At 41.9% G+C, this 27,497-nt stretch overlaps 1 protein-coding gene and 1 pseudogene across 2 annotated transcripts; both read right to left on the bottom strand.

The window, feature by feature from the left end:
- Nucleotides 1-22,553: 22,553 nt before the first annotated feature.
- LOC147465892 (uncharacterized) lies at nucleotides 22,554-23,268 on the bottom strand (annotated as a pseudogene). The gene is made up of 3 exons (XR_015186623.1): nucleotides 23,239-23,268; nucleotides 22,743-23,000; nucleotides 22,554-22,667 (listed from the first exon to the last, which is right to left on the bottom strand). The product of XR_015186623.1 is annotated as an uncharacterized LOC147465892 (transcript).
- LOC147465891 (uncharacterized) lies at nucleotides 22,996-24,907 on the bottom strand. Its single transcript, XM_086522557.1, has 3 exons — nucleotides 24,835-24,907; nucleotides 24,455-24,463; nucleotides 22,996-24,367 (listed from the first exon to the last, which is right to left on the bottom strand). Exons 1-3 carry the CDS (start codon nucleotides 24,905-24,907, stop codon nucleotides 24,201-24,203), a joined length of 249 nt encoding a protein of 82 aa, XP_086378683.1. The 3' UTR covers nucleotides 22,996-24,200.
- Nucleotides 24,908-27,497: the final 2,590 nt, after the last annotated feature.

Here is a 27,497-nt window from a genome sequence, read left to right as displayed (position 1 = left end):
ACAACCCTTCAACCAGTATTGCAAACAGCACCAAGACAGAATTCTAGTAAAAATTCTACTCAAACTTATTCATAAAAGTTCCAATGTTCTGGAGGTACAACATCCCCCCTCCAGCGAGAGTTCACTCCTCCTGTTGTCGCCTAGCTGCCCATACAACTAGGTATGTCCACCGCATAGAAAGCACGTCATGGACACTCCCACCGCATAGAAAGCAAGACGTGGGTTCCCACCGCATAGAAAGCAAGTCGTGGGTATCCACCGCATAGAAAGCAAGTCGTGGATTCAAGAGCCCTTAACGAGGAACTCTGCCCCCTGTGATCAGTAGGGGGGTCAGAACTGATTCAACATTGGAAATAAAATGAACATGTCGAGCTAAATTTTTCCTAGCAAACATTCTTTCCTAATTGCAACCAGCATACCCATCAATCATTTCCTTCCTACTTTAGAACTTAATGTACAATGAATTCAATGCCGAGGTTTCCGTCGGATTTCTCCAACATGTTTGGGGTTATTTTCATTCCTAACTAAATGTGTGCAATGTTAAATTAAACAACTTGAATGAAATTATGATCTACCTCTTCCATTTCTTCGTCGATGGCCCGTGAGATGGCCGGTATTTGTTCCTCCATGGGAGCTTTTCCCTTCCCGTTCACCTTGCTCGTTCCTGCCTCGTGGTCGTGGGCTCCACCAAAGCGAGTCCTCTTAACCGGGGCCATTTTAAACTCACTACTTTAAGTAATTAACTTGGGGAAAAGAGCTAATGTCCGTAAGCGTCATAACAAGCCAAATAATAGATTAGCAACATCAAACAATGCCTGCTACATGAGAGGTTTAGATTTTTCCATATAGCAATCCTTATGGATGACACATAATCCTATGGGAACCGGCTCTAAAGATAATTACTCGGCTTACATGATTAAGAATAATAGGATTTCACTAATGGAATTACCAGAGAGATGAATTAAGCACGATTAATCTCTTTCCTAGCAATTAGAGGGTGCACAATCACCGCATGCATAGGTGTGAGAAAAACCACCTCTTAGAGACTTAATGACAGATTAATCTTACCTTAATTATATCTTAATGCATACCAGAGATGGATCTAAATCAGCTACAATATTAATGCGTGATAGAAAGAGTGATTCTCATCAATCTACACAATTACCAGCTTACCGATTAATTTCTATGCTACCTAGAGAGAGAAAATTCTGATAATTGTGCACTAATCATTAATTAAGAGTGATGAATGGCTGATAATTCAGCTATGGGATGATGATTACATAATAGAATATGGTTAAGGAGAATTTAGAGAGTAATTATAGAGAATTACGACTAGGAATAAGCATAATAGACGAGAAATTTAGATGGTAATGAAAAGGATTTGCAGAAAGCATTAATTAAACCGTGGTTGCCGTGATTAAGGGCTGATAATCCTCTCGATTCTCTGATCTAATCGAGCTTCTTGAGGCGAGAATTCGACAGCACCTCCCTCCTTGCTTCTCCTTCAAAAGGTGTGTGTTCCGGCAGCACCTTCCCAGAGTGTGTGTAGGGGTGTGTGTGTGTGCACTGTGTGTGTGTGTGAGCATGTGTGTGTGTGTGTGTGTGTGTGTGTGTGTGTGTGTGTGTGTGTGTGTGTGTGTGTGTGTGTGTGTGTGTGTGCAGGCCTTTAAATAGGCTCCTACAAGCTGAAAATTGATTTGTGCTGCTATACGCATCTGAGTGAGCACTCAGTCTCTGCATTGGCAAGTTCAGTTCCCCTACCCACCAAGTGTCAGGTTGGCTTGGTTAAGTGACTCTGAGACTTAGTTACTGGCTTGGAAACTCTCCCTGGACTCCCACAAAGCAAGAGGGCGCCCCCTAGCTGCTAAAGTTGATCTGGAGTGGGCTGGAACCAGTTCCCACACAGTCCCAGGCCCCCGGTACCTCCCCGGGCAATTTTGAGAAAATTTGATTCTAGGCTAAAACGGGTCATACGAGTCGGATTTTGATGCTGAAAATTGCTATAGCAAGCTCTAACTAAGGCGTACTGGCCCGAGTACCTGCCATATTTAGCAGCCCCCGGGGTCCGAAAATGCATTTTTTCAAATTTGGGGTACGGGTGTAGTTTTTCGAGACGATCAAAACTGGACGGGTCGGGTGACCAAAAACTTACTATTTTTGGAATTTTGTTTTACAAAAATTATTTTAGTTCACATTTCAAAGCTTTATAACATTCTAAACAACATGGCACTGAATGAATTTGGAAAACTGCTAAAAATAGTAACTTTTTCCATTATGTGCATTTCATGGTACAAGGGTGCTCTTTTTGGTCGGGGTTAGAGACCTTACAACCTCCCCAACGTGAAAAATTTGAGATGTCCTCATCTCAAGAATGTGTTTGGGTAATCCTTTATGAGCGTTGGTTCGTCCTCCCAAGTTACATCTTCTTCAGGGTAATCCTTCCACTTTACCAGATGCTCCGTGATAGTTCTGTTGAGTAACTTCCTTTCCCTTGTTTCCAGTACGTAGTCAGGTTGGAGCTTGAGAACTCCTTGTGCTGGCATGACTATCTGATCTGAGTCCAAGAATTGATCAGGGCTAGGAATATAGGGTTTGAGTAAGCTGACGTGGAATACATCATGAACCTTCAAGTTTGCAGGTAACTTTAGCTTGTAAGCTTGGTCACTCACAACCTTAATGATCTCGAATGGTCCACAATACCTTGGGCTTAGCTTCTTATATCTGCCTAGAGATAAGTTGTTTTTCTTTGGTCGGACTCGCAGAAAAACCTTATCTCCTTCTTTGAAAGTTCTTTCCGAACGGTTCTTATCTGCATAGTGCTTCTGTCTATCCTGAGCGGCCTGAATGTCCTGGCGAATAGCTCTAGTCTGCGCTTCCATATCCTCTAACATCTTTCTAGAGGCTTCTACCCTGATGGTTGGATCTGAGAAGTTCAGTGGTGCTAAACAGTCATGTCCATAAAGAGCTTTGAAAGGTGACATTCCAATGCTTCTGTGTTCGGAAGAGTTGTAAGCATACTCCACCAAAGGTAGATATTTTAACCACTTCTTTGGCTCTTGCGAACAATAGGCTCTGAGAATGTCCTCGATGACTTGATTAACTTTCTCAATTTGCCCATCTGTCTGTGGATGATACGCTGTACTGAAGGCTAATTGTGACCCAATAGATTGGAAAAGACAAGTCCAAAATTTTGATGTAAACTTGGCATCTCTATCACTGACGATACGCTTGGTAGACCATGTAACCTAAAAATCTCCTTGATGAATACCCGACTAACATCTAAAGCAGTAAAGGTTGTCTTTACGGGTATTAGATGAGCCACTTTTGTGAGCATATCAACAACCACGAAAACAGAATCATAACCTCCTGTAGAAGGTAATCCTGTAACAAAATCCATACTGATGCATTCCCATTTCATCTGGGGTATGTCAAGAGGTTGAAGTTGCCCTGGTAACTTGATTCTTTCGGCCTTTATCCGCTGACAAGAAAGACATTGCCTCACATAGCGAAGTATGTCCCCTTTCATTCCAGACCAAAAATAACTCCTCCTGACAGCATGAAGAGTCTTAGCATAGCCTGGATGTCCGGATGTAGGGCTATCGTGAGCTTCATACAAAATGGCCTTCTTTAAGGCTGGATCTCTGGGTACACAGATTCTATGTTTGTAGTAAAGACATCCTCCCATAAGAGAGTAATCTTTAGCTTCAGGCATCTTATTCTGCTGGACTAGAGATACTATACGTTGGTACTCTGGATCTACCAAAGATGCTTCTTTGATTCTATCCCAGATAGGGTTATTTGGAATAGAGATAGCTCCGAGAAAGGATTTTCGGCTAAGACCATCTGCAACTGCATTTTCCTTTCCTGGTCTATACTTTATGTCAAGGTCATATTCCTGTAATAGCTCTATCCATCGTCGTTGTCGCATATTGAGAATAGGTTGAGTAAAAATCCATTTTAAGCTCTTGTGGTCCGTAACCAGCTGAAACTTGTGCCCAAGAAGATAATGTCTCCATAACTTCACCGCATGAATAACTGCTAAAAGTTCCAAATCATGAGTAGGATAATTCTTCTCATGATCCCTCAGCTTTCGCGAAGTATACGCCACTGGTCTTCCTTCTTGAGTAAGAACTCTGCCTAGAGCAAATTTGCTAGCGTCGATCGCTACTTCAAATTCCTTGCTGAAATCTGGAAGCTTTAAAATAGGAGCCGAGACCAAGAACTCTTTTAGCTTAGCAAAGCTAGACTCGTGCTCGGTCTTCCATTCGATCCTCATTCCTTTCTTCAGGAGTTTCGTCAAAGGTGCATCAATACGTGCATAGTTCTTGACAAAAATCCTGTACCATCCTGTTATTCCAAGAAATCCTCTTACTTCGCTGATGGTGGATGGTTGAGGCCAATCAACGATGTCCTTGACCTTGTCTGGGTCCACTGAAATCCCCTCAGCCGATATGACAAATCCAAGATAGTTGACTTTTGGTAAGCAAAAAGTGCACTTGCTCTCTTTAGCATAAAGTTGGTGTTTTCGAAGAAGATCAAGTGCTTTGCGAACATGTTCTTCGTGATCTGCCTCGTTCTTAGAGTATATCAGAATGTCATCAAAGAAAACCAAGACAAAATCATCCAGGTAAGGTCTGAAAATATCCTGCATAAGTCGATTGAAGCTTGCAGGAGCGTTCGTTAGACCAAAAGACATTACTGTGAACTCGTAGTGCCCATACCTAGTGTTGTCTTTGGAATATCTGATTCCTTGATCCTGATTTGGTAATATCCTGACCTTAGATCTATCTTTGTAAATATTTTGGCGCCGTGGAGTATGTCCAAAAGTTCGTCAATCCTTGGAATTGGATACTTGTTCTTAACAGTTACCTGGTTCAGTCCCCGGTAGTCTATGCATAGCCTTAAGGTCCCATCCTTCTTCTTCTGAAAAAGAACTGGAGCACCCCAAGGAGAAGTACTGGGTCGAATGAATACTTGCTCAATGAGTTGCCTAAGTTGTTCTTTGAGTTCGATGGCCTCTGAAAGTGACGTTTTATAAGGTCTTTTTGAGATAGGTTCACATCCAAGAATAGTCTCAATCTCATGATCTACCTCTCTGTGTGGTGGAAGATTCGTAAGGTCTTCTGGGAACACATCCTCATATTCCCTCAACCAGTTTGGTAGAAGTGAGGTATCTGATTGGTCCACTTTGTTGAGTTTAACCGCATAAATTTGCTGACCCTTCCTTAGTCCCTTCAAAAGTCTGCTGGCCTTAACTAGAGTAGCCCTAGGTCTCCCATTTTCCCCCTAGATTAAGACTTCATTACCCAAGTTATCTGTAAAAGTAAATTTCCCTTGTGCACAATGTATGTGGGCCCTATTTTGCTTTAGCCAGTCCATCCCTAGTATCCCATCAAAGAATCCTAAGGGTAGGGTTCGAAATTGGGCAAAAATTGGGTGTCCCCTTAAATCAAAGTCGATTGTTCCTGCAGAATGTTGAGATACTACTTCCTTGCCGTTTGCTAACTCTACAACTAGCTTGCTTGTTGGATACTTATCTAGCTGTAGCTTCCTCATGCATTGGGGTGAAAGAAATGAAAAAGTACTACCACAATCTATAAGGAAGTTAACTCGTTCACCTCTAAGAGATCCTGGCGTATGAATGACTGCGTATTGCTCACAACCATTGGGATTGTCAATTTCAGCATGTAGGGTTGCTCTCTCCACTGCTTCGTCACCCACAGTTGGTTGTACCACTGCGGCATTCACTCTGGCGGTAGCTCCACGCCCTCGCCCTCGCCCTCTGTTCATCCTTCCTTGTCCTCCTCTTTCATTAGCTTGGCCACGCCCACGGGTATTCAAGGGTATGGCATTGGCGTTTGTTGCCTGAATGTTCCTGGGGCAATTGGATCTGTAATGTCCATGCTCGCCGCAACCATAGCATCGAACATCGGGAAACTCCATGGTTGTAGTGGTAGCCACAATAGGGCGCTGGTTATACGCTTGGTTGGTTGGTCTGTTATCCCAAGCAGTGGTCCTTGCCCTCTTTGCCCAATGATTCCTCCTGTTCTGATTAGCCTTTTGTACTTCGAGAGCTAGAGGTTTGGCCCTCAACAAGGTATCCTGTAGCGTCGTCGGCCTGAGGGATTCCAACCGAGTATTCAGGGGCTCGATTAGTTCTTGGCAGAACCTTGCCACCTGTTGTTCCAAGGTCATCTTAGGAGCATATCTCCGAAGAGTGACAAACTTTGCATAGTATTCTTCTACAGATGAATTCAGCTGCCGAAGTGAAAAGAATTCATTCATCCTCAAGGTTCTATAGACAGGCGGTAAATAACGTCCCATTATCGCAGCTTTAATGTCTTCCCAGGACTGGGAAGATCCCTTAATATCCATGTCCCTGCAATGTTGCTTCCACCATATCTTGGCATCACCAGTCAAGCGGAACATCGCAAGCATGGTCTGATTTACGGGTTGGGTCCCCGCAGCTTCAAAGTAGTCGTCCATGGCTTCCATCCATACTTCCGCATCTCTCTCCACATTTGCCCCCTCGCCCTTAAAGATCGGAGGTTGGGCTTGCTTAAGGAGAAGCTTCTTCTCTTCCGCTGATGAGTACAAAGCAACAGGCGATACCTACATGGATTATACGAATTCTTGATACATTACTTGGATTTCAAAATAGACACGAGACTTTAAATAAAATTCAAGATTCTACTTTATCAAGAGACAGAGATTCAGAGACAAAAAGCACTTTATTGATGAAAATTTATTACAATTGAAACCCCACAAGGTTTAGGATAACTGATGATCAGCTTATTACATGGCTTTATGGATTGCGTATAAAATAAGCCTAGGAGATGGTATTCACATGATGCACTACTTCATTCGTGTAATAGTTTCTATACTCATTCTTGAGTGGATAATAAACTAAGATATCAAGCCGGAGTTCTGCTTTCAGTAATCCAAAGGTTTTGACTCGGTTTGTTGGGATCACGTTGGTAGCCTTCTCCAAGAGCCAGTCGTTGATGGTTTGATTGGAGTTGTCTGAAATAGTATGGTCCAATCGTGTAAGCACCAAGTAGAATATCTCTATTACTCTCAACTCTTCTCCCCAATGTATCTTCTTCAAGTCGGTAGCCAGGCATCCTAGCTTCCGAGCATTGATGTAGTAAACCCCTCCTGGAAATGTCCAATCAAGTTCCCATCCTCTATCAATGCGAGTGGAGTGTGGCGTATAAGCCTTCAATTGTATCTCCATGAAATCTCGCCTGAACTGGTAAACTGGGGATCTTCGAGCTTGCTCATCAATAAGCTCAAACACTTCGAACTTCCGATATTCGAGCACGGGGTCTTCCTGCAACACCAATGCAAGGAATTCGGATCAACTACCTGTATACTTTCTGTTCCTTCTAAATGTTCAAACAATACAACTTTATTTCCCAGTCTAACCTAGGCTCTGATACCAGGTGTGAGGTCCCCACCCCGTCGTTTCCAATGGCGGATCTAATGGTGAACCCGGTGGCCACTAGATCTATTGCGGAAGCAAACAACATGGTTCAGGGTTCGACTAGCGGACGATCTCTCATCAAAAAGTGAGTCGAGTTCGAGCCTACTAGTAGGGAGATCTAGCTCCACCTCGCACGGGAAGCGTACTTGAACTATCTAGCGATCCTAAGACCCACCTTCCAAGAGGAGAGAAACTCCGAGCGCCTTTTTCCCCATGTTTTAGAGGCACGTACACTCGAGATTTCACCGCTCTAGGGGCAATGAGTATTACTAATATCGAAGTAAGCACAATGGGGACAGAGAGTTCCCGACCAATCGGGACCACCCATCTCGTAGGCATTGGCAACCTGAGCCAAGCCCCCACTTTCCACCCCCACACTCACACTTCCTTGTGTGACCTAATTAGTACCACAAAGGTTGTAATTCCTTGTTTAATTCCGAATCACATTGTTCGTTAATACAGCCCTTCAACCAGTATTGCAAACAGCACCAAGACAGAATTCTAGTAAAAATTCTACTCAAACTTATTCATAAGAGTTCCAATGTTCTGGAGGTACAACATCCCCCCTCCAGCGAGAGTTCACTCCTCCCGTTGTCGCCTAGCTGTCCATACAACTAGGTATGTCCACCGCATAGAAAGCACGTCATGGACACTCCCACCACATAGAAAGCAAGACGTGGGTTCCCACCGCATAGAAAGCAAGTCGTGGGTATCCACCGCATAGAAAGCAAGTCGTGGATTCAAGAGCCCTTAACGAGGAACTCTGCCCCCTGTGATCAGTAGGGGGGTCAGAACTGATTCAACATTGGAAATAAAATGAACATGTCGAGCTAAATTTTCCCTAGCAAACATTCTTTCCTAATTGCAACCAGCATACCCATCAATCATTTCCTTCCTACTTTAGAACTTAACGTACAATGAATTCAATGCCGAGGTTTCCGTCGGATTTCTCCAACATGTTTGGGGTTATTTTCATTCCTAACTAAATGTGTGCAATGTTAAATTAAAAAACTTGAATGAAATTATGATCTACCTCTTCCATTTCTTCGTCGATGGCCCGTGAGATGGCCGGTATTTGTTCCTCCATGGGAGCTTTTCCCTTCCCGTTCACCTTGCTCGTTCCTGCCTCGTGGTCGTGGGCTCCACCAAAGCGAGTCCTCTTAACCGGGGCCATTTTAAACTCACTACTTTAAGTAATTAACTTGGGGAAAAGAGCTAATGTCCGTAAGCGTCATAACAAGCCAAATAATAGATTAGCAACATCAAACAATGCCTGCTACATGAGAGGTTTAGATTTTTCCATATAGCAATCCTTATGGATGACACATAATCCTATGGGAACCGGCTCTAAAGATAATTACTCGGCTTACATGATTAAGAATAATAGGATTTCACTAATGGAATTACCAGAGAGATGAATTAAGCACGATTAATCTCTTTCCAAGCAATTAGAGGGTGCACAATCACCGCATGCATAGGTGTGAGAAAAACCACCTCTTAGAGACTTAATGACAGATTAATCTTACCTTAATTATATCTTAATGCATACCAGAGATGGATCTAAATCAGCTACAATATTAATGCGTGATAGAAAGAGTGATTCTCATCAATCTACACAATTACCAGCTTACCGATTAATTTCTATGTTACCTAGAGAGAGAAAATTCTAATAATCGTGCACTAATCATTAATTAAGAGTGATGAATGGCTGATAATTCAGCTATGGGATGATGATTACATAATAGAATATGGTTAAGGAGAATTTAGAGAGTAATTATAGAGAATTATGACTAGGAATAAGCATAATAAACGAGAAATTTAGATGATAATGAAAAGGATTTGCAGAAAGCATTAATTAAACCGTGGTTGCCGTGATTAAGGGCTGATAATCCTCTCGATTCTCTGATCTAATCGAGCTTCTTGAGGCGAGAATTCGACAGCACCTCCCTCCTTGCTTCTCCTTCAAAAGGTGTGTGTTCCGGCAGCACCTTCCCAGAGTGTGTGTAGGTGTGTGTGTGTGTGTGCACTGTGTGTGTGTGAGCATATGTGTGTGTGTGTGTGTGTGTGTGTGTGTGTGTGTGTGTGTGTGTGTGTGTGTGTGTGTGTGTGTGTGTGTGTGTGTGTGTGTGTGTGTGTGCAGGCCTTTAAATAGGCTCCTACAAGCTGAAAATCGATTTGTGCAGCTATAAGCATCTGAGTGAGCACTCAGTCTGTGCATTGGAAAGTTCAGTTCCCCTACCCACCAAGTGTCAGGTTGGCTTGGTTAACTGACTCTGAGACTTAGTTACTGGCTTGGAAACTCTCCCAGGACTCCCACAAAGCAAGAGGGCGCCCCCTAGCTGTTAAAGCTGGTTTGGAGTGGAATGGAACCAGTTCCCACACAGTCCCGGGCCCTCGGTACCTCCCCGGGCAATTTTGAGAAAATTTGATTCTAGGCTAAAACGGGTCATACGAGTCGAATTTTGATGCCAAAAATTGCTATAGCAAGCTCTAACTAAGGCGTAGTGGCCCGAGTACCTACCATATTTAGCAGCCCTCGGGGTCCGAAAATGCATTTTTTCAAATTTGGGGTACGGGTGTAGTTTTTCGAGACGATCAAAACTGGACGGGTCGGGTGACCAAAAACTTCCTATTTTCAGAATTGTTTTTTACAAAAATTATTTTAGTTCACATTTCGAAGCTTTATAACATTCTAAACAACATGGCACTGACTGAATTTGAAAAACTGCTAAAAATAGTAACTTTTTTCATTATGTTCATTTCATGGTATAAGGGTTCTCTTTTTGGTCGGGGTTAGAGACCTTACACTCTCCTCTCACCGCTTCTACCACTCCAACTCCTACTCTAGAACTCAACTACCACCTAAAACTACCTAAGTCTACCTCATCTACCTAAGTCGAAGGATCTAGGCCAGACACACGCTTCCTAGACTCCCTCTAAGACCTAGAGAGTCCTCCACCCTCTGATCCTATCTAAATGTAAAGCGAGACTCTTGGCAAGCCAAAAATCCCAATCCTCAAGGATTAGTCTCGTCCACCTACCTAAGTTTTTCGTCCCCGGCAGCGGCGCCAATGTTGGATGGATACGCCGCGACGGACGTCAGCACAGTGAGAACTCACCTAACATGTAATGTCAGCTAAGGACGAAGCTCGACCCGCATGCACGTGGAAGCAAGCATAAGGTGTCAACCTACACTCGACCGACTCCTAACTAATTCCTACAGAGGTCTCTACCAATTGTCTAAGTCACAGCCCTCAAGAGTGCATAAGAGGAAACTTCCTACAACGCTTTCTAGAGCCGAACACCCATCAAACAATCTCGAAACACCATAGAACTTAAAGGAGACCCTACTAATACCAATAGGTCGCTCTCCTTAGGGTCTATGAACCAAAATCCAGACCCAAAACACCCGGTGCAGAAACACGTAGGATGTCTAGCCGAAATCTGCAGGTCTTCGTTTCCAAAATCTAAAGTTCCTAATGTGTAGTTCTACTCAATGTGAACGTGTGGATATGTTGCAATGCAAAATCGGACAACGTATACTCACCCAAACACCCAATGAAGCTCGTAGAAGGAACTCGCAAGACCGGACCGTACACGCGCAATGTAGGTATTGGCGCGTAGCTCTCGTCGGGGGCAACACGCTGCACCTCTCCGCACTCAATTCCGACCACCGGAGCACACATAACGTCAAGATGAAGCTCACACTCTCTCTCTCTCTCTCTCGTACACAGTACACTCACTCACAAATTTCAAACTTGTTTTTTTAAATGACAAAAGGTTTTCTCATTAAGGTCAAAAAGTGGTATATATACCTTACAATTTCTCAAACCCTAAAGTTCCAAAATCAACCATCTACTCAATCTAACTATCAAAACTGGAATACAATCTGGAAACTTCTATAAGTCCCAATAATTACAAGGTGAAAAATCAGGTTTTCCTTAATGAATGAATAATTACAAAAAATAAGAGTCCTCCGAGTAGTCACTGCCGTGGGGTGTGTCCAGCTTCTAACATCTTGTAAATCCATTTGCAACATAATGCCTACTTTCCTTCTCAAAATTCAACCGAGTCACATGTGTCATCATTGACAATCAAGTTATATTTAGATTTCACGGCACGCTCCCACTTGATCCTATCATACATTTTCATGGATTCTTTGTAAGAAGATGGCTAACCGCATTGTATCAGCATGACATAGTTCAACCCTAGCTGAAACTGCTCAAGTGGATGTGAGGATCTACTAGATCATATCAAAGCTTGACTGGTACTATTTGCCGTATTGATAAGAGTGTTGCTAATGAAAGGTCCATCACTAGTCTTAAGTTTTCACAGATTTTGAAGTAATGTCCTTAAATGTGCCTTTTCTATACTCAACCTCTTTGATAGGTTTTTTGTGCATCTTTACCTCGTTGAAGATAACATGCATTTACAAATTACTTTGCAAGATTTTGGGTGCTAGAGATGATATCCCATCTCTCCATCTATAGCATAACAAAAAAAAATGAACATGTGATTTTTTCCCACAACTATATTTCACTATAAAAAGTCAAAGGTTTCCAAATTTTCAATCAAGGGATCCTGCTAACCTTCTGAAAAAAATTTTTATTTTGTTGCATTCAAATACATGCAACAAATGATCATAACATGGCTTCTTTTTAGACTACAGCTCTGTTGGAATCTGGTAATTCAATGGCATAGTATGTGACCTATTAATGATGTATACTGCTCTTAGTACTACCTCTGTTCAAAATCCTTGAGTCACATTTTCCATAAAACGCATGGTTGTGGCTTGCTCCTAAACTGTTCTACAACTCCATTTTGATTGGGTATGTAAGGAGCAATAATCTGCCTCTTAATGCCTCTCTTGCTACAAAAATTTTCTAACTCTTTGGAGACGTACCCTCCACCATTATCAATCCTCAAGCTTTTGATATTCTTGCCACACTCATTCTCTACCAATGCTAAGAATTTTTGTAAAGTAGAGCAAATGATCCTTATGATGCAAAGGATAAACCCAAAAATTCCTCATGGAATCGTCTATGAAATTCAAAAAATAGCTAGCTTTTCCTACATACTTGGCCACCATAGGGTCATAAACTTCACTATGGACAAGCTCTAGTGGCTGTAAAGCGGAAGTGTGCTTGGTGCTATTATATGAAAACTCTATTATAGCCATTTACTTCCATATGCTCGTAGCATATCTTGTAGGATTTGATTAACCCTTTCAGTTTGACCAATGTGGATGTCAGCTGTAATCATGCTTATTTTAGTGTCCAACCTCTTAACCACATGTCTCCAAAAAAGTTTATTAAGCTTTCGTTCTCTATCTGACACAATGTTTGATGGTAATCCATATAGTTAATAGATATTTTCTAACAAATAATATAGCCAACTCAAGAGTTTTAACATCAAATTGACTTGGAATAAACCTAGCCATTTTGGCTAATATATTCACTATTATGCAGATAGAGTCATATCCCCTCTATGTTCTAGGTAATTCAACTATAAAATCCATTGGATGCTCTTCCATTTCCCTGAAGGATGTCTAACGAATGAAGTAACTCTCGCATATTAAGCCATTTGGCCTTATTGATCTGACAAAAAAAATTCCTCCTAACAATACTATAAGTCTTGTTTACACATGGGTGTCCCGCACTTGGACTATTATGGCACTCATAGAGTATCTGGTGCCTAACCTCTTCATCTTTTGGGACACATACCTTATCTTTGTAGAGTAAATAGCCATCATCTATGGAAAAATTCTTCCACTTGAATTTTTCTAAAACACTTGCTGATGCTTCATTCTCATTGGAAATCTCTTGAACTAGATCCCCCTTTTTGATGATTTCCCATATCTTGGAATATGTTGGATAAACCTGCCATTTCCCTCTTAATGATTCAAGAAAATCACTATTAAATTGAGTGAAACTCAATTCATTTGTCATAGCCATCCTATTAAGGGAATCTACTACTACATTATATTTCCCTTTATGATATCTAAACTCATAATCGGCATGCATGCTTAATTTCTTTTGCTTGTCTTAGATTACATGTGTTGTTAGTTGAATTAATGAACCATATGCCACTTTAAATGTTCAATATCATATTTTATTCTACTATTATTTAGATATATTATAACTGCTATACTAGCATTTGGGATGAGAATTTTATTTTGATTCATGTGTATTTTAAGATAAATTTTCTTTTACAAAGTTAGGCTTTGTTTTCTTGAAAAGTGCTTAAACTACCTATTGTGGCTATGTTGGGAATAGGCTTATGGTTATATCTGAAGAACTTAAGGTTTTCAAGGCTTTGGATTAATGGTTGATACATTTGGATTCATAGGCTACAAGTTGTAGATGATATGTCACTGATTGACTTGGAATACTTGGATTGGTTGGTAGATATTGTTAGCTTGTTATGTTGCAAGAATACACATTATAGATTTTTATTAAGCTTATGGAGATGAAGATCTCTCTTGGAATATACTTCTGTTCATTTCTATCCACAACTTTGTTCTTATTCACTCTCTTTCATGCTCATAGCCTATGATGGAGAGCATCTACTACAATTGATTTTTCATGATCTATCCATGCAATTGGTATACATGGTTAAATTTTTGTTTTTTTTTGTGATGTCAAGATTTAATTATAATTAAAGGCACGTGTTAAATCTTACATAGTTAAGGTTTTGATAATTGTTCTAATCATGTACAAATATGAAATATTTGCTTGTGTGTTTTTTGGTAGATTAAGAAGAGACTAAGATTGATTGTTTTCCTTTAGCTTTAATTTTGATTAAAGGAGTGTGTTAAACCTTACCTAGTTAAGGTTTTAATATTTTTTCTAATCATGTACCAATCTGAAATATTTGTGTGTGTGTGTGTGTGTGTGTGTGTGTGTGTGTGTGTGTGTGTGTGTGTGTGTGTGGTTTTTTGGTAGATTAAGAAGAGACTAAGATTGATTTTTTTCCTTTAAGATTTTCAAATGAGATGTTATTGGTTTTCTATGAAATCTTGTAGGATATTAGAATTGATCATGTTGCGCAAGTTTGTTGATTCAAAATTTGATTTTTCTAAGTAAAATCACAAACTCATGTTGCAAGCTCTTTTCAACTTGTTTACTCCCATGGATGAACTGCATGCAAAATTCTCTGTGTGTGTAGCAAGATTATCTTGTGTGTGTAGCAAGATTCAAGTTTGAGTATCCACAAACCATTACTTAATCAACACTAGTCTGTAATGGGCCACAAAAGTGGTTCATGCTTAGATTCTAGTATTTTAAGCATAACGTTTGCACATGACATAAAAACTTCATGCAAATTTTTGAGTATCTTGTTAGGATGTGTCTAAGACTCCGAGAGTCATATTTGAGTTGTAAATGCTAAAAACAAAATTTTACTTTTTTAAAAAGAGCTTTTTTGTGTAAAATTGTAATTTACTACTTAACTTGGGCAAGTAGTAAATGTCGTCAGGCTCTATGTAAGCAACACAAAAGTGAGATATACTCATTACATACCTATTGACCTATTGGCTCTACTTTCACTTTTCATTACACAGAATCTTCCCAAGATGCTTCAACATCTCCAATCAACTCACGATTTAAAACCATTCCTAATGGGTAGGATTTGACCTCATCACGTGGAGAGTATAAGGATCAAGCTTAACCACTAGGCTACAAGCCTACGGTACCCTTTGGGGTGCCCTTAAACTTTTTTTTTTTAAAAAAATACTCCTCCCCTACCCTACACCTAAACCCCCTACCCTACCCTAACCCCCCCCTTCACCCTTCCCCTTTTCCTTTTTTTTGCCTCTCACAACTAATTAATGGCTTCACTAAAAAAGAGCGTTTTGGGCCCCTACTGAGGGACTTTTCAAAAACGTGTGAGTCTGTTCAAAAGAAAATTGTTCTACTATTTGTAGAGTTAGGGTGGATCTTTAAGACTAGCATTCATGGTGTTAACATGCCAATGAAAAAGTTAATTACACAATAGAGATAGAGTAGAATGTAGGTGCATAAAAGAGAGAGAGAGAGAGAGAGAGAGAGAGAGAGAGAGAGGGGGGGGGGGGGGGGGGGGGGGGGGAGGAAGGAGAGAGAGATAAGGAGAGAGGGAGAGGGAGGTATATAAAAAGGCAGAGGAGATAGAGGTAGAGAGAGAGAGAGAGAGAGTTCTATTATCATTCTCGGAGGTCAAATATGACCTATGGGACCAAATGAACATGTCACGTGGTGTGAGTGGAGGTCATAAGTGACTCTTGATGCTCAAAAATGGCTGAAATGAGCGTCGCAATAGAGAGTCCACATCGTGGTGGGAGAGGAAGGTATGTAGGGAGAGCTCATGGCTGAATATATGGGAAAAGAGGACCTAATGTGGTCAAAAGCTGAGCACTCAGGTAGTGTGTGGTACTCACTCTCTCGCACTTGACGAGGGCATAAGGTGCAAAGTCGATGAGACTCCTCGCCAGTGCCCCAACGTCCTACCTCGCAGTGTAGAGAATGGGAGCTAAGACGAATGGAGGCAATGCTATGGATCGCACTCAACGGGATGGGCTCAAGGATGTAGGGATGGGTTCGGTTACCTCGTTCAGAGAAGAAGAGGGATTTGTAGTTTGGGGCAATGTGTGTGGTGTAATGGCTTAAGCGAGAACCTCTGGATTTCTCCCAAACTGTGGTACATTGGCGTCGTAAGAAGGCCTCATTAACTTGGGAGTCGATCGATGCATCCTTGACCAAGTGACATGCATCCCATCTTCCAAACTATTTCTTGATGTCAAGCATCCACCCCGAACTTAGTATTTTTCTCTTGCATGTATTTTGGACCTTTTGGCTTGCTTCATATGCGATTCTAAGTAGTCGATACAAAGGGCTACATTGTGTCTTAAGCATGTACTCCATAACCCTTTGCATGCCCAAGACCTTGCGAAGCAATCCAGACTCAAGAAGTAAGAGCATGTAAGGTGTTTGTGTCTTGACTTGGAGAAAGTTGGTGAGAAAACGCTTTTGGACATTCTCAAACTCTTTCCAAATAGACTTATCGATGCTACCACCCCACACCTCCACTCCATGAAGAAGCACCGGTGTCACCAATGTGTCAAAGAGGTACTTTTTGAGAGCCCAAGACTTGATCTCTCCAGCATTTCACATGCTCTCAAATGCATGATAAGCCCTCTTTCCGAAGCGACGTATTGCGCAATGCTTCTATTTATGATTGGATGGAACCTCAAGGCCAAGGTACTTGAAGCTATCTACCACTTCAAGTTGCTCATTGTTGTATACAATGCATGGATTTTCATCATTGAGGGTCTTTACAAGCATAACCTTGGTTTTGGATCCATTCACGATCAACCCGCTATGTAGGCAAAAGCGTTCCAAGACACTAATAAGCTTTTGTGCATCTTCTAAGGTATGTGCCAAGAGCACTACATCATCGGTATAAAGCAAAATCATGATCACCGCATTTTCGATCTTAACCTCCTCTATGCCTTCTTGTTGCATAAAATCAAGAACCATGCATTCCAATTCATCAATGAGTAGCCCAAAGAGGGTTGGGGAAAGTGGGCATCCTTGTTTGACACCAATGGTGATTGCAAAAAATTTTGAAATTCCATCTCCCATACGTAGTTAACATATCACTTTTTGGTAGATGCGAAAGACTGCATGCATAAATTCTCTAGATACTTGTAGGCTTTGCATACGTCTCCAAAGATTCCCTCGTAGTACCATGTCAAAAGCTTTCTTGAAATCACAAAGCAACAGTACAATTTTTTTTTCCTTTCAATCGAGACGCTTTCATAAGAAATCGAAGAGTGACAAGGTGATCAATAGTGCTATGATGCTTTCGAAAACCTGCTTGGCCAAGTGCATGTTTGCAGTTCATTTCAGCCCATTCACTTATCTTCATCTCCATGATACATCCAAATAACTTTGCCATCAAAGAGCCAATTATTATAGTACGATATTTATTCACATTGTTTACATCTCCTCGTTTGTGCAAAGGTTTGATCCAATTTGCACTCCAATCATGAGGCATGCCATGCTGAAGTGCAAGGTTAAATATATCGCATATCCAATATTATGTTTTCTTGCCTGTCCATTTAATCATTTCAGCCTTGACACCTTGAAGGTCCCCTGCCTTGTGAGTAGCAAGTTTCTCAAGTGCGCGGCATACATCTTCAATGGTAAAGAAGGGAGGCATAAACGAAAGGGAGCTACAACACTCCATCTTATCAAACATTCGGTTGCTCATAGAGATTCTTGCAATGTGTATACATATCCTCAAGAGTTGAGTCACCAAAGCTCTCAACATGCTTGCCTTTTAGATTTTGCCAAAACATGCCACAAGCATGTGCTTTCTCTTACGCTAAAGGAGTTGTTTTTTGACTTCCTACCTTCTCCTCTTTTTTTGAACAAGTGCTTTGTATGTGTGTGAACGTTCCAAGTAAACTTCCTTGTCTTTGCTTGCATCCAACCTTAGCAAGTGTTTTCGGGCTTGACTACATTCCATGTCAAACCATTTCTTCTTGGTGCTACCCTTCTTAAACCTTTTGCAAGACATGTGTTTCATCGAAAAGAATTCCTTCGCACAAGAGCAAATTACTTCTTTGAAAACTTTCCACTTGCATTCTAATGTTGGGCTCTCTTGATGCTCTGTCATGCTTAACATTTGGTCTACCATATCCGCATATATGAGTGATCTTTTGAAGTCTAGACGTAGGTACAAATGATTCACATCATGATTGGAGGCTACATGCTCGGGTCTTTTACCACACTTGAGGTCAATACATAACATCCTATGATCCAATTTCGGATTCCATTCACCAAGTGTAAAGCTTTGTATGCATTCTAGAGTGTCTTCCGAAAACAACGTATAGTCAATCACGCTATCACCATTGTGCTTTCTACATGTAAAGTCATTAGTGCCTTGCCATAGAGATCACCATTTGCAATGAGCATTCTGGTACTATTGCACATATTTAGAAGTGACTTTCCATAGTGATCTAGTTCTTTTGCATCATAAGTCATTCATTCTTCTTGAGACATGCAGCATGTCGACTTGTTGTGTGTCGTGTTGTAATATATTTGTGTGAGCATTCATGTTTTCAAAGACAATGACTTCACCATAGTCCTTGTAATGAGCAATGTCTTCCTCTAGTTCAACAAAGGACTTATTTCTATCCATATCCAAGCGAGCATAAAAGTTGAAGTCATAGTGAGGAATGTAGCAACGAGCCACAAACATGACTTGACCATTTGGTGGGTTGATTTTCAGCCATAAGTAACGTTTATACTTATCTTCTTTGACAATGGAAACATCTTTCAAACTCTTTTTGGTCATACATGCTACGCCTCCTTGGCCTCTATGTTGCTTTGCATTTTTGGCCCACATCAAAGAATGCACATCGTATTTGTCAAATCCAAGAATTCGTTACGCATCATGCTCCCATGTTTCAACAAGAAGTATCACATCGGAGTCATTGGTAAGCTCATTAATGCCAATTCCTGCATTCCATAGATACCCGTTACAATTCCAAAAGCTTATTCGCAAACGTGAGTTGCTCTCATAGATCATGTGTACCTATTTGTGGGGTGGACTTGTATTATCCTCAAGTGACTTTATTCTTGAGATGACACCTTAACCTTTCCTCATAATCTTTGTGACATACATTTTGTTGCATAAGAGTGCGATCCTCACACACACACACACACACACACACACACACAGATTAAAGGAGTGGGAGATGGAGAGATAGAGAAATAGAGATAGGGTAGCGGAAGACAAAAGGGGATTGAGAAGAAGAAGAAGAGAGTTTTAACATCATTGGAAACTATCTGAAGAGACCTTAAAGAGCGAGGATACTAATATATATATATATATATATATATATATATAGAGAGAGAGAGAGAGAGAGAGAGAGAGAGAGAGAGATAAATAGATAGATAGATAGAGAGAGAGAAGGCTCACTCCAAAATCTTGCTCTGAAAACTCTTTTTAGAGCGACCATTTTTTCTAGATTTGGTGAGTTGAGCAATTTTTGAAAAAAGCTCATCCACAAAGCTTGCTCCATTCCAATCCCCGATTTCTTTGTCATGCTGCTAGTTGTTAGAAATGATGTATTATGATCCAATCGGATGATATCATTACGTAGACATGTTATTGAATATGGATGATATATTTCTCGGATTGATAGCAAGTTTTCATGTTTTATGGTTTTATGATAGGATTCTTCTTTGATGCGGCTCCATGGCTGTCAGCTAGTGATCTTGAGGAATCATGTGGCTCAGTTATTAAGAAAACAATAAAGGGGTAATCCCCCTGACTGTTGCCAACTGTATTCAAGGTGATCCTTTCAATAGGTATTGATTGCTACCATTGTTGCCATATCAGAATCCTTTCAAAGGATCAGGGAGGTGAAGTGGCCATTACTGAGTCGGGATAGGTGGTGAAATGGTGACGGGAATGAGATTCTCCTTGTTCGAAGGGGAGGGGATCATATGGTTAAGCTGGTTGATCCTTAAATGGTGAGATTCTCCTTGTTCGTAGGGGAGGGGATAAGATGGGTAGGCCGGTTGATCCTTAAATGGTATGGCTCCACTACACATGTAAATACACTTTTGTATGCTTAAGATTTGTATTATTTTTTAGTGCTTTTAAAAAAGAAATTCATTGAGATATAATCAAAAGATTTATGACTCATATAGGGGGTTAATATTTCATGATACTTCTAGGATATTCCTTCTCTCTCACCTTCACTCGCATATCTCTACCAAGGATAGCACTCAGCACTAGGTATTCTTGAGTTGGTCCAGCTAGCTTTGAGTGGGCACATAGATAGATCCATAGCGCGTAGGTAGATTCCTATGTGGTGTGAAGTGTAAAATCTTTAAGTTGTATTTTGACGATAGTCATGAATATACAATGTCTTGTATAGTCCCCTAAGGGTGGGATCTCTCGCGTTTAATGTTAGGAGGAAACCAAGAAGTGAACATTCTTGGTTCAAAGAAGTCTGCACATAGGTCATAGAGGGTTGAAGCTAAGAACTCACCAAGGACATATGCTAGGAGTTTTGAAGGAGGAGGGTATACACCCTAGCCAAGTATTGCAAATTTCACCAAAACTTAAATTGGCCCTAATATAAGGCATCCATATTTCAACTGTGGAAAGCTCATGAGTCCACAAAGCTGATTATCTTCCTCTCCAAGAAATTGAGGTATCAAAAAAAAATATCCACACCCAACATTGGAGGAGAAGCATAATTCACCCTTCAACAATGGATAGGTAATTCATTGAACAATACTTGGGAAACAAGTGATAAAATCACAAGGCCCGCCCTTGAGAGGAGTAGTGGAAGGTAAATATCACTATTGCAATTTAAACAAGTGCAACAATTCTGAATTTCTAAAGGTTGTGTCCTGTTGGATTGGTGCAAGACATAGAGCACTACAAAAATTGAAAGAGCGCAAAATTTGTAGTGCATACAACCAGACTAGACTTCATTCAATGCAAACCTTTGCACTATATGCTGTATGCCCACTTTCGTCCAATGGGACACAATATTAAGTCCAAGTTCAAAGCCTTGCCATGATTCAATACTGAAGTGCTTGTAAAATTGTACAAATTTTCTTCCAATGCAATTGAGCAAGGACTTGTGAATCTTAGCCACAATTTGTTAGAAATATGTGAAAACTTGCTCATTTCTCCTTTTTATTTTCTATTTCCCTAATTTTAAGTTTTTAAATTATTTCTTTAGATTTGTTGTGTAGATGGAGCAATAGATGGCGATGCCCAACAGTAGACAAGGGGGAGGAGTGCATTAGCGATGTTGAATCCGGTCAACACACAAGGATGCATATAGAGGGTTATGGCTACATTAGACACGAGAGGTGGTTGAGCCGCATTGGACAAGGCAAAACAAGAAATTCCAGCCAGGACAGGGCGTCATATTCGTCGGCAATTACAATGGACAACCCTTCATTTTGCGTTATGGGAGCTTCGGCCATCTGGCCATATCAGTACTTCAACTTAGGCTCTCTCATGGAAACCCCTTATTGGCTTTGATTTATTTTCCTGTCTCGACCTTAGTAGCCACAAAGGGCCTTACTTGGCCTCTCCAACGCCACATTCTCCTGCAATATGGCCTTCAAGCCTCTCGATCTTGTTCACCTTCAGCTCCCGGAGCTCATATCCCAACCCCCTATGCAGTGTGGACTTTGCTTCAAAGCTCGCATTACCAAACCGCTACTCAACTGCAATACCCCCCTTCTGAATGCTTTTGGCAAGCCTTTAAGGCTAACCGTCTTCTCTCCTTTGTGCTCTCCAAGCAACCCGGCTATGACAGGTCAAGGAAAAAGGTACAACCTCACGACTATACCCAACCGTAACCTGTCCTTCAAGGACAAAAAGATAATCTTGAGCTCCTTAAATTGGAGCAGTCATTCTGCGTACACACTATGTGACCTCCGTATGTGATGATAAACATCTTTAAACTCTCTGACTAGTTGAGCTAGAAAAATATCTTCAACTTGTTAAAAGCCACATCTGACACATACATTTCAATGACATCTGTTGTGCGCTTCATTTAGTACATACTCAACCACCCCGCCATCTGCTTGCTAGCTTGCATGCATGGGCTTCTGGCATGTCCTTGAAGAAGCAACAAGGTTTGGCTGGATCATCATTTCCCACCCCTAGTTGCTACTCACCCAGAACATTATTTAGGTAAAATAGGACTCTGAAAGAGAAAATGATATATAGAGAATCATACAATGAGATTGTATAAGAAAACGATGATATATAGCCAATGTATAAATAGTATAGAGATAGAGAAAACAGATCATCTGTTACATCACCCTCCTTGCTCAAATGCCAGAGGCTCCACCAAGCATGGTGTAGCCTCCACCTAGATAGAAAAACAAAGCAACCTGCTTGAGATAAGTCATGGACTATTATCGCCTGGATCAAAAGAAACAACAATCGCTTCCCATGACTGATAGCCATCATCCCCTGGACCACATATATGGCATTGGCCATAACCTTCTACCTATAAAGCGTGCATGTTCAAGCCGTTTTATATGCCATCTCTTGAAGCACTTGCACCATAAGCAACTGGCATGCCACATGTTAAAGCAAACCCCATGGCATAATCCACATCAAGAAAGTGTTGCAATCGGTGCAAAGCTATCTGTAAAGCAATCATCAATAGCACATCTATTAACACCATAGCATGAAGTAACAATACCATGACATTTGCCTTCACCTGCTATATAGCCAAGCAAACGTGTTCCCTCTGCAAACCTATATCTAGAACCTCTATAACTAGCTCAGAAACTGACGCTTGAGTCCCAAAAGTATGACTTGTTGACGCTTCAACCTGCTCTTCAAACTCCTGCTCAATCACCACAACGTTGGACAAGCAATATAAAAATTGATCTGATACCTCATTACTTGTAGGGCTGGCAGCACCTTCATCTCTACAATAAATTGCCGGAGCCACCTCTCCACGGCCACACACCAACTCTCAAACTACAAAATGCACCTCTACATGTCCATCAAGGCAAGGTTTCCCCATCCCCTACATAGACAAATCACTTCAACATGACAATCTTATTGTTTCTAGCTCCTGAAGTCATTCTCAAGAACCCGTTCTTCAACTAAGTTGGATGCACAAACAAACCATACCTCTTCTTTTAGCAGGGACTGACCATCATAAGACATAAGAGAGAGTTGTTCAACTAACTGATTCACATAGGTACCTTTGCACTATGGTCCTCTTCAACCTCCATCTGGCTTGCATGCAACTCTTATAATAATGAGGATGCTCCAGTCATGCTAATGATCTCCCACTTTGATCAATGCTCGTTTAGATCCTTGTCTTCTTAGCTCTCGGTCTTCTACACCCGATATGGTGTGCCCCTTTGACTCTCTCAAGACTCATGTATCTCTCTTTGATCTTTTTCATGCGAATTTGTGGAGACACCCTTATCTTGCTTGGCTCTTGGAAACTACCCTCTACAGGTAGCACACCCCTTAGATGGCTTTAGCATTCCCTTTTTATCTTGATCGACCGCCCTTGGCCAACCTCCCTGTAGCGCCTCCTCTCTGGACTGTGAGCTCTCCACAATTGGCGGCCCTGCCCTCCTGTTCACGCCCGAGCTAGCCCCTCCTCCTCTCGGTTGCTACCAACGAACACCTTCTATCACTTGAAGCGATTGCAGATTCCCTTCCTCTAGTCAGGCTGCTCACAGCCTTCCATTCTGGAAATAATCACGAGACCTTATTTCCCTGTTTGCCATCCACAATAGCCCCCTGCAGGGCTCTCTGCTCCTCTCGGGCTCATGGCCTCCTGCTTCTCTGCTTGCAGCTCGTTACTTAATTAACATACAAATGGTGGAGGTCGAGGACCTATGCTCTGTAGCACCCCAAGGCCCTTCACCTTCGACAGCTCGGACCTCCCCCGATGTTATTGCCTCCCCTTGCTTATATGCAAGCAACACCCCTTCTCTACAACTTGTCCTCCCTGCTTCTCTGCTCAATCAACAATGGCTGCCCCTTTCCATGCAGAACTGAAGCCCAACTCTTCTTTTCCTTCGAGCCCATTGTAGCGCCACCCTCAACTGCGAGCCATGTACTCCACTCCACTGCATGCAGGGCACCACTCTTTTCAGCTGCACGCTCATTTTCTTTTTCCTTTAATTTTTACTCCAGCTTTACATTTTTATAAAAAAACCCTTCTTAGCCTTGCTTCAGTTTCACCATTGCTGACCATATCCAACCACCGAACTTTTTCCATCTGCACACCCATGGCATGGCCTCGATCTCCGAGCTCCACCACATTACAAAACTCGTGCTTAGCCTCCCGTCGCCTCCGAGTGCCAACCTTCTCTACACAGTAAAGACCTTTTAATGTCATCTTGCTTCAATCCGTCAGCGACATGTAAGAGCATCCTTTGCTTCTAAGTGGGGCATTACCGTTGTAAACTGGCTAGCCTCCTTGAGCTTTATACACCATAAAGTCCACGTGGATGCGTGAGACAATTATCGTAGCAGACAGGGGGACTCGAGAAGGGGTGGTGTTGAAAAGCTGCCCACAGAGAAGATGTAGCAGACAGGCGGACTCAAGAACGGGCGGTGTCATATAGCAGACAGGGGGACTCGAGAAGGGGTGGTGTTGAGCAGTTGCCCACAGAGATGTTGTGGCAGACAGGGGGACTCAAGAACGGGCGGTGTCGAGCAGCTGCCCAAACAGGCAAGCAATACGTGGAGTAGCGGCAGTTGGAGAGGTGATTATGGGAGCACAAAAATCATAAGGTTGCTAGCCCTACACCTTCACTTCCCTTGAGACGGCCCACCTTCAATTCCCTCCGAACGTATTCTAGCTACACCCACCCAGCCACCCACTGTGTGCAATGATGCCAAAGACATTATGCCTGATGCCTCTTCTCAAGACCGCCATTTCAATGCTTCATCATTTTCTTGACATTGTTTTGTAACAATGAATGCCCACTATCTTATTTCAACCAATCAGCATTTTTGGCCCAGCAAAAAATGTTTAAAAATGTAACTCAATCTTTTTTCTATTTTAGTCAGCAAAAAGAGAAGGCATCTCTATAGCCTTTGCCCTTTGGGCAAGCCAAAAAATGATGAGGAAAGAGCACGTTCCCTTCAAATTTATGGATAAGTTGTTGATGCCAACTTCACGCCATACTTTTGTATGGTTTTTCTTTTACCATGGTCTTAAGCATCCCGTTGCACATAATGCATCTCTTTGCACTTTAGAAAGCTATAGTTTGAAAAATCTTTTACTTGATAGATTAGCTAACTCCACAACCCCAATCATGTGGTGAGCTCCTTGAGGTTTGGGAACAGTATTAAGGAGAGATGCCTTGGAGCCTCAAGAATGATAACACAATGCAAAAGGTATTCTAGTATCCGAATTTTCTTCTATGAGCTCAAAACTCTTTAGATAGTGGATGCTTTGCCGATATAGTTATGAATTTGCAAATGTTGTGCAAAGGGCAATTGTTTTGGTGGACTTGGCACCATAGAAGATCATCTTAAAGTTATAGCATCTCAAGTAAATAGCCCAATGTGATCTCAATATTTATTTTGGCTCTAGGTATTTATTTTACTTATTTGTCAAAGTCTTGGGTAGGGCAATTTACTTAGGAAGGGTATTTATTTTACTTATTTGTCAAAGTCTTGGGCAGGGCAATTTACTTAGGAGGGGTACTTCACCCCAAGGCTAGTATATAAGCAACACCAAGCCCCCACTGTATCTTTTTTTTTCCAAACTCACAATAGTGCAATAGTGAGTGTGTGTATTGTATTCACCAAAATAATGTACAAAGAAACCTCAAGCTTGTAACTAGTCTTTAGGGACATCAAATTACATTAGACTTTCCAAAGCAGCAACTAACTACCTTGTCAGAACGGTGTTAATGGCCCAATATCAATTGTCTGAGTCCTTCCTTTTACCCATGGAGACAATCAGTTCCTTGCTTCAAGTACTATCTCTGTGAAGCTAGCAGTGACAAACGCGTTCTCAAACACCCTACAGTTCCTAGCCTTCCAAATTTTTTGGAAGTAGCAGAATCTGACGATTTGAGTACATACGAGGAGCGCTTGGCTCTTCAACCTCATCCCTCCAAGGAACAAGTCATTCTTGAAGAAACCTATCCTCCATGTCCTTTGAACCCACTTACATGTTTTCCTTGCTAGCCCATTGATAGCCGAGCAATCCTTGAATAGGTGAGGGAGGTCCTCACATGCCATTTTGCATCCACTACATCTATCTGAGCCGATCCCTTTGTTGGGGTGTAGGCCTACCCCTTCCCCATTCTCTTCTTCCCCTCTCTTGCACACACTCCGTACACGCACACAACAATTGGTATCAGAGCTCAAGGCATCCGACCCCGAGCCCCGGCTCACCGCGCATGCAACGACCCCAATCGAGATAAGGGAGCAGGCACTCGGAACCTTCCGGCAATGCAGTGTGTAAGCTCGAGCTTGATCGACTGTGGGAGCACCAGTTTGTAGTGAGCTCATTGGGGCAGCCAGAGAACCGAGAAGCAAAAGGAGGGCTCAAATGGGGGAAATCAAACCAATTGAGGCAACCAACTGAAATCGAAGGCTTGCAGGTTTGTAGCTCTCGGGAAATACAATACGAGTCAAAGGCATAAGACGTTTGCAGATCTTGAGCACAGGAAATCGACACAACGGGCAGCAAGGCAAGGCTTGGAGCAGGACTCAAGGCAGTAGCTCGAGTTTGAGCAAATCTTGCAGTGCAAGAGGTGAGCACTTGAATGCAGCCGAGTACAATCAAGCAGGCTAAGGACAAGAGTTGAAGGCTCGAATGAAATTGAGCAAGCTTTAGGAGCTGAATTCGGGCAGAGGAGTACGAGCTTCAGCTCGGTAGACAGTAACTTAGCAAGCATTGAAGCCTTGAAGGCTTGTATTGGAATCTGCAATTAGGCTTGCGAGAAAGTTGGCAGCATAATCGACACAGTAGGAGTAGGAATAGCAGGATTGGGTACAAACCAAAGCCTTGAAATCAGTTACAGTCAGGCAATTAGAGTTGAAGCTTGAGGCAAGAGAGCGAGCTCGAGCAGCATGGCTCTCACGCACACTCAAGCTGGCAATAGGCAGCGATGTAGAAGGTGCAATTTTGAGCAGCAGGGTTGGGAACCAGCATGAGATCAAGCTTGGCAGCGTTGAGAACATGATTTCTTGTGAAGCTAGCTGATGTGAGGCGAGCTACAGAAGTCAACACACACACTCGGTGTCTCGGTGGCAGATCCCACAGGCTTGCAAGCTTGGGAATTACGGGCAGCAGGTTCTCAACAGTAAGTTGGCATCAATTGCAATAGAGACTTGATTGAAAGCATAGACAAAGCATTGCAATGGGGGGAATTGAAGGCCTTGAGTAGCTTGGGGGGGAGCAGAAGCAGTCGACCTGAATCGAAATCCGGTAAAGCTCACACACACACACACTCATTGGGGGATCCATTGGGCA

Source organism: Adiantum capillus-veneris, chromosome 1 (assembly GCF_014529385.1).
Source record: "Adiantum capillus-veneris isolate H3 chromosome 1, ASM1452938v2, whole genome shotgun sequence".
NCBI lineage: Eukaryota > Viridiplantae > Streptophyta > Polypodiopsida > Polypodiales > Pteridaceae > Adiantum > Adiantum capillus-veneris.
This window is presented reverse-complemented; position numbering and strand designations above follow the sequence as displayed.